The 8,512-nt window shown below is 41.6% G+C and overlaps 1 protein-coding gene across 1 annotated transcript; it reads right to left on the reverse strand.

Moving 5' to 3' along the window:
- Positions 1-213: 213 nt before the first annotated feature.
- Positions 214-1,689, reverse strand: LOC127365851 (cytadherence high molecular weight protein 3-like). Its single transcript, XM_051404388.1, has 6 exons — positions 1,545-1,689; positions 1,277-1,423; positions 1,077-1,139; positions 818-901; positions 542-610; positions 214-315 (listed from the first exon to the last, which is right to left on the reverse strand). The coding sequence occupies exons 1-6, from the start codon at positions 1,560-1,562 to the stop codon at positions 214-216; spliced, it is 483 nt and encodes a 160-aa protein (XP_051260348.1). The 5' UTR covers positions 1,563-1,689.
- Positions 1,690-8,512: the final 6,823 nt, after the last annotated feature.

An 8,512-nucleotide genomic window follows, 5' to 3' on the forward strand; every position in this document is an offset into this window, starting at 1 on the left:
AAACTGGCCAACTTGCAGCCTTCTGCACAGATATCATCAATATCTTTCCCTCGCCATGTACAAACCGGAGCAATTGCATGTTTTATCGCAGCTACAGCACTACCGCTATTGATACATTTACATCCTGAGTTAATGGTGCTGCTCTGAGTTTACCGGAAACTACTAGTACTATTGGCTCGTTTTCTAAACACCTGCAAGAAATTGGGTTAGCGTCTACTCATCTTTGACAGATCTTGGTGTGCTGACTTCCTCCTCGTCAGCTGTGGCAGGTGATGGCACTGGGAAGGCATCCACCACGCCTGGTGTCACCGGGGCCTAAAGAAAAACAAAAAGAAAAAAACTTGTATTTGTTACTTACATGTTACTTAAAGTAACTCACACAGAATTAAACTGAAATGAGGTCTTGTCATTTCAACATACACTTGTGAACCTTAAAGTTGTGTTGTATTTAACTTTAATATATACTGTATCAACAAGAAAACAGCTTTGCATGCACCATTTAAAACACATTTGTGAAATGTGTGATATGACATGCACCAACCTCCTCCTCCACAGCCGTGGCAGGTGAAGGCTCTGGGGATGTGTCCAGCACGCATGGTGTCACCTGAGCCTAAAAGAGACACACACACACACACACACACACACACACACACACACACACACACACACACACACACACAACACACACACACACACACACACACACACACACACACACACACACACACACACACACACACACACCATTAACAATGAAATACCTTTGCATTCTCCATTTAAAACACATGTGTAAATGTATGGTGTAGCATGCACCAACCTCTGCAGCAGCAGCAACCACTTTCACAGGACTGGCAGGTGTGGGACGGGGACACACCTCCACAACACTGGGTGTTGCCTCAACCTGAAAAACAAAACCAACACAAAATGTAACTACAAAAACGAAATGTAAAGTTGCCATGTATTTTCTAACGATCTAATTAACAGACGAAATACAGCAAACACAAAGTATTAAATTATTGCTGCCTGTCTGTCAAACTGTACAAACCAGTAAAATATTTAATATAATAAAAACAAACCTGGCGCTTTGCAGGTCTCCTCTTGCAGGCAACAGCTTTCCGCCTACGTTCCACGACAGGTTTCTAATGCAAAGAAGGAAACCAAATAAACTTTGAAACTATATTTGGGGAAAAGCTCCTTTTGGGCGTAAGCAATTTTTAAAGAGTGTTAATTTCAGGAAGAAGCAGAAACCAACGGATACAATCTGAATGCAAATTACCGTTTCGTCATGTGGAACAGCGGTGTACTCAGGGGTAGGAAGATAGGAAGGGACAACAGCATCCATGACAGCCAACATGGAACTGCTGAACCTCACGGGGTTCAGCGGGATGAAGCACTCCTTCAGCGCGACAGGAGTAGCAACAAACTAACAAATAAAAAAACACATAATAAAACAGTATTACAGACAATTTCTCTCATCTATAATCAATGGACAAATAACCAATTAACCTATCATAACTGTTACTTTATGTAAAAGCATAACAAACCTGCTGTTGAACCTTCATCTTTTTCGGTGCACTAGAGCAGGGGTTCTCAAACTTTTTGGGGCCAAGGACCCCTTACAAGGGAGAAAAATTTCCAAGGACCCCCTTATAATCCTCATGCCGATTAAACATATGTTTACTATGACATTTGTACTCCTAGATGCCGTAGGTATTATTTATATTTTAAACTTTTTCAACCTAAATACTTAAAGTTAATTTCTATGAAACTTGCCTTAACAAAATAAATTTTAATAAATAAATGTTAATACCATTCTATACTTTTAAACACAGGGTCATTTTTATTCAGCATTTCTAATTTTCAAGTAACAGATCTTAAAGCTTTCAGAAAATGAACAGTAACAAGACTAGCAAAGTCCTAATGAACACAGGTAAAAGCTTACTTAAGTGGTTTAACCATAACATAATGAACTTATTGCCCCTTATTCAAATTATTGGCAGAAAACTGAACAACATCATAACAGTTTTAGTAATTAAGCCTAGTCATAAATATTTACATTAGGCTCTATCAAAGTCTTAAAACACACAAATCAATTCACACATCACTCACATCAATAACTCACTAAATTAGTGAGAAGGATGAGCCTGTCTCTCACAACATAGTTTATCTATTCTTGGAGTGATGGTTGACAAACAGACTCGAAGATCATCCTCCACTTGTAAACGAGCCCTGTACTTACTCTTCATTGCAGTCAAAGTGGAAAATGATGATTCACAGAGGTACGTTGTAGGAAAAGGGAGCAATATTTGCATGGCCTCAACAGTGAGTTCGGGATACTCATGTGAGAGGGAGGGCCAGAAGTTTGCCAGATTAACCTGCTGGAATCGGGCCTTCAATGTCCTATCACAGGATAAGTCCAACAGCTGCTCTTCTGCCTAACCTGTCAGGCCATTTGCTGTTGCAGCTGGTGCAAAGGGATCGCGCACCCAGTCCCAGGCATCAGTGTTCACATCGGAGAAGTATGAGCTGAAGTGCTCGCTCAGTGATGTGAGGTGTGAGGTCGCGACGTTCCTCACTGTGGCCACAGAAAGGTTGTTTGTGTGGAGAAACTCACTCAGTTGGGGGAACATGTCTGTTATTCCATCTTGCATCCTCCTTCTCCATAGGACTGTTTTCTTCATGAAGGCAGTGATTTTGTCGCTAACTTTCAGGATGGATGTGTGGCCTCCTTGGATGGAGAGGTTGAGGCTATTCAGTATGTTGAACTGTGATGTTGGGTTTTTCCTCTCTCATAAACTCTGCCATTTCTCTGCGTAACTCAAACACCCGCTGCAAAACTTTACCACGAGAGAGCCATCGCACCTCACAGTGATATAGCAGTGTGTCATGTCCAACATCCATATCCTGGCAAAGTTGTCCAAACAAACGGGATTGCAGTGCCCTTGACTTAGAAAAAAATTAACTGCAGTCACAGCTGTGTTCAAAACAGAGTGAAGATCTGGTTCCATGTCTTTGGAAGCGAGTGCTTGCCGGTGTAGCATACAGTGAGTTGCCATAATCCTCGGATTGACAGACTTTATCCGCGCCGTTACTCCACTCTTTCGGCCTGTCATCGCCGCTGCGCCATCCGTACAAACGGCCACACATTTCTCCCAACTCAGTCTCGCTTCAGTCATGAAAGCATCCAGCAGTCTGAATATTTCCTCACCTGTTGTCCTGCCTGGCACCTCCTTGCAGAACAGAAAGTCCACCAAAATGTCTCCTTCCCAGGGATAGCGCACCAAAACAATCAACTGAGCTGCACTGGAAATGTCTGTTGATTCATCCAGCTGAATAGAAAATTGCTCACATGAACGCTGTCTATCCAGTAGCTGTGACTGAATGTCAGCCGATAGTTCTTCGATTCTCCTTCTCACGGTGTCATTTGAAAGCGGTACAGCTTTCAGTTTATTAGTTGCCTCTGTCCCAAGCACAGCTTCACACATATCAACTGCCGCTGGAAGAAGAAGTTCTTGTCCAATTGAGTGTGGCTTCTTACTTTTTGCGATTCGTTGTGCCACCAAATATGAAGCCCTCTGTGCTTTTTCTGGAGTTGTGGCCAGGTTCACCAGTCGTGTCTTCTGAAGCATGTATTCCTCACTCTTTCGGCGGAAAAAATCTATTGTTTTGTCCTTAACCCCGGGTGCTTCGTCGTCAGATGCCGCTTTAGCTTGGCGGGCTTCATAGCTTCATTAGCTAGCACCTGAAGACACACGACACATTTTGGTCTTCCGTCGCTGTTCTGAATAAAACCAAGCTCGAGATAACTGTCGTCATATCTTCTCAGTTTAGCTGGTTTGGGCTTAGCATCACTCGATGAAGTGGACGGTCTTAAATAGGCATCCATCGCCGCTAGCTAAACATCAGCAAGTGCGTCCTGAGGAAAGTGATGCGAGTGAGTGATGTGTGTCAGATGATACAATCCTTTGAGAGTTTTGATTGGCCCAAAGCTAACGTAAGCGGGAGTAATTGGATCAGTATTTTTCTTTTATTGGCGCAGTGGTTCCCCTGTGTATTTACGCAATTTTTAAAGATACGGCATAACTTTAATAATTTAATGCATATTGTAACGGGCTGTGTATTCACTGTGGTTGTTTGTGTTCAGTTAGGTTGTGCTACAGGTACGGGTTGCGGGAGGTCTGAGGGGTGGCGATGTCAGAGGCTGTTAAGCCTGTCAGCCCGGACGGTTGCCATGGCAACGGGGTGTGTGAGAGAGCGCCGGTGATTGGTGCATGGTTCGTTGTTGTGGGGCTCCGGTGAGTGAGAGTTGGGAGAGACGTTGAGTGTTAATGTTGATAGCGATAGCTGCTGGCTTTATTGTTTTGGCGTTGGCTACGGCCTACAGTAGCCGGTGTTCAAGCTGTGGTGAATAAAGACAAGCTAAACCGGCTCCTGCTCCGTAGCACATTATTCCAGGTCGCTACAATATTATTTTGCGGACCCCCAAGCTATGGCTCGCGGACCCCCAGTTTGAGAACCGCTGCACTAGAGGACTGTGCAGGTTCCTCAGGTACCGGTACGTTCCTCTGTAATGAAAAACAGCAGATATGTTAAAAATAAGTACCCACTGACCATAACAGAAATAAACTGCTGGGAGAAAATCAGTCTCAACACCAAAATTACAGTGTGCAAATATTACCTTCCTGCCCCTCTCCACAGACGTCCACTCATAAGGGTTAGAGGGGCGAGGCACGATGACCTCTCCCCTCACAACGACCCTTGGAGTGATGTGACGAACAGGCAATGATCTCCTGGGAGCGGCCTGCGGTTTCGGTACAGGCGCCTCCAGTGACTCGTAAGCTGCAGCCCACAGCAAACGAGTGAGGACCACCATGACTTCGCCATCACTCAAGTGAACCTGAAAAAAAGTTAGAGTAATGTTTATGCTCAACATTTAGTGATCATAAAATGTACTCTCAATTTGCATCTGCTATGAACTGAACTGCTGCCATGTGTACATCAAACAAGACAAAGACCTGCTCAGAACAATTGTTCACTATTAAAGTACTTCTCCTCAAAATATCCTAACCTTTCAAATAAATGTACATTATACTGCAATAGCTCATGGAACCAAATTAACCCTAGTACGAAAAGGTGTAATAGTAAATACAATATAATCAATAACCTTTGTGTTCCAACCACTGCGGGCACTGTACAGGAGCTTCTGGAAGTCAGCTCCTGCCTCAAGGGGGGTCCGGCTGGCTGTCAGGTTGTTGCTGGGGTCCATGATGCAGACTGCGTCCGGGGTCCGAGGTACGTCAGCGTTGAGTAACTCGGTCCTCCGCTGGGACGCACAGGCCCCCGGTGTGGACATGACACCAAAGGAAAGCATTCCCTCTGGCATCGGCACGATCCTGTCTGCAATGGAGCGCAGATGGGACGCTCCTACAATAAGAACAAACTGGGGAGGGGGCACAGAAGGAATATCATTAGAATGAAAATCACTAATCAATCATCAGAGCAGATATTTTGTTTATAAATTGTGAACTGCATTACCTTCTTATCAGGAGACTCAGCTGGGATTACCAGTTTGTGTTGGCGGCCTGTGACTGAAACTGGCCATTTCCTCACACGATGGCATGTACCAGTGCCACGGCCTATTATAAAACACAGAAACAAACACAAAAATAAAACGTAATTAACCACTGCAAAATTAGTTATGACACATACACACCTTACACATATAGGCAGAATAGTTGAATGAATAAAACGTGTACTTCACGATTGGGCCACTGAGGTTCCACGTTAACCTTCTCGCGCTCTGCCTCTCTCCTCCGAGCAGCCTCAGAGCTACGAAAGGACTTGCCACGTGGCATCTAAAAGTATGCAAGAATAAATTATAATGACATTTAATCACTCACAAGACACGTTAAGGCAGGGGTGTCAAACTCATTTTGGTTCAGGGGCCACATACAACCCAATTTGACCTTAAGTGGGCCGGACCAGTAAAAGGCATAATTAATAATAATTAATGATACATAATATCAGGGTAACTTTCTCTTACAGTTAATAATGAAAACAACTTGTCAACATCTAGAAATTATTTTAAACTTACATACATTTTCACATACTGTGCAGTAAACCTGAACTAACTCACTGCAGCATACTAACTAAAGTGGGAGCTATTAGGAGTTTAGTCTCCTTTATGACAAAGTCATTTTGACTAATGAATGTTATAGTGGAACTCTTATCAGGCAAGGAATAGAGCAGCGTAACGTGTGTGTGGTAGAGGGAGAGAGAGAGAGAGAGAGAGCGTAAGTGAGCGCGGGAACTGCAGCAGAGCAGAGAAGTATTTTCAGAGAGGTTATCAGGTCTAACAGTAAATGTACAGTGTGAGTTACAGTTATCGGTGAATAAAGTTTAATAAAACATTGTGCAATGTTCAGTACCCTAACTTTTCCCCGCCCCGCGGGCCGGAATGAACCCGGATTATAATTTGCTCTCTTTAAGGCTACAATGCTCACATAATTAAATTTTAAATAATCACCTAAATGTACTATAAATATGAAGAGTAAAAGTAGTCATTGTGCAGTACAGTGCTCACTGTTGTACTATTATACATGATGCTGTGGATTATATGTTCAATTTGACTACTGTAGGAGTTTAGTCATTTTAACTACAGTAAAACTTCCAATAAAAGCAGGGTCCCTAATACACACAGGTCTACTTTAAAAGGCTGCTGTGGCTCCACGCAGGTCTGCAATGATGAATGAAATGATCCGCATGTAGTAAAACGCACAGACTCAGAGCTTCAGAGGGTTTTAAACCGTTTCAATGTCCTACACAAATATAAATGTTTAAACTTCTGTCAATATGTACATAATGCACATCATTAGATCATTAGTTATAGAGTCTCCACAATTCAATCGCTCACTTCATTTTACGGAAACTATAAACACCAAAGTATAACGTTAATTCATTCGGACTTTCCGGTAACACGGTAAACAACAGAGACGGAAAAAAACTCTAAAGCGGGAATAAAGTCTGTACGGTCTGTGTCCGTTCCTCCATTATTTATATCCCTTTAACCCGTAAGAGTCCATGTATAGTTCGTCACTCACGGTCTGTTTACTGTCTGTACGCCGGCCCGCTGACGTAAATATGCAGCTGCCGTAAAGCGACGTTCACGTTCACTGTCATGGCTGCGGCACATATAAAACAGCAGTACGAGCTAAAATGTACCGTAAGTTACGTATTACCTGTGAAATGTGCCATATGAAAGTGAAGAGAAGCAGTACAGTTAGAGAATATTTCCATATGTGCTGAGCAACAGTCAAATAAACGCAGGTTCCCAATTCAGTGTTTTAAGCAAATACATGCCGCAGAATTATTAAAAGTTTTACGGTATTTTATTTACTGTTAGTGCTTTGTTCAGCAATGCATCATATTCATTAACATAATCATAAATTCGTATCAAAAATACAGATTGTAATTTTTAAAATTAAACTCACCGTAGAAGGCAAATCCTCTGCTTCCAAAGTCAATGAAAGTGGTGAATGTGTGTGTGTGTGTATATATATATATATATATATATATATCTCCAACTCTCTCAATATCTCTCAGTATCTCTCAGTATCTCTCAATATCTCTCAGTATCTCTCAGTATCTCTCAGTATCTCTCAATATCTCTCAGTATCTCTCAATATCTCTCAGTATCTCTCAGTATCTCTCAGTATCTCTCAGTATCTCTCAGTATCTCTCAATATCTCTCAGTATCTCTCAGGGTTTGCGTACACAAAAACAGCTCCGTATCTCTCTCTCTGTTGTTGTGCTAGCAATAACGACAGTTAGCTTACGGGGAACCTATATAGGCTACTGGCGACATTCGAAAAATTCCGTTCAACCAATCAGAACGCGGTACAGGAAAGTGGGTGGATCATTACAATGAACTGTGTTGTACAATCATGTGAAACTGGACATTAATTATCTGATAAAAATGTTTAGGAGTACTAATACAATGTTTTATAATTTTCAGAAATAAAGGTATATGTGTCTGTTAATTTATTTTAGCTAAAATAAAAGATATAGCCTAAACCCTCAACCCAGCATGAAATGGTTCATAATAGAATGTCAAAATAAATGTCGTATTGAGTACTTTAATTATAAACTATGTAATGGATTTTTAAGTAATTTAGTACCATAAACACAAAAGCACTGAATGGTAATATGGTTTAAGTACATTCAATATTATTATTAATAAAATTGCAGTTTACAACCTCCCCATTCACTTATTGATTTGTTTACATTAAATAAACACTATCAAATTAATGACGGCTACAGACACTAATAAATTAAATAATTTTAGCATATTCATATACATCTACTCCAAAGTTATATGTGTTGTCAACAACACAAGACTGTGTGAAAAACTCTCAATTTTCCTGTGGTGACCTATCAACACATGGCTAATTTTAATATTCAAATGAGCCATGTGTTCACAACAGGCACTCATGCACAGTTGCTAGGTTACCAC

Source organism: Dicentrarchus labrax, unplaced genomic scaffold (genome assembly GCF_905237075.1).
Source record: "Dicentrarchus labrax unplaced genomic scaffold, dlabrax2021, whole genome shotgun sequence".
In the NCBI taxonomy this organism is placed as follows: domain Eukaryota; kingdom Metazoa; phylum Chordata; class Actinopteri; family Moronidae; genus Dicentrarchus; species Dicentrarchus labrax.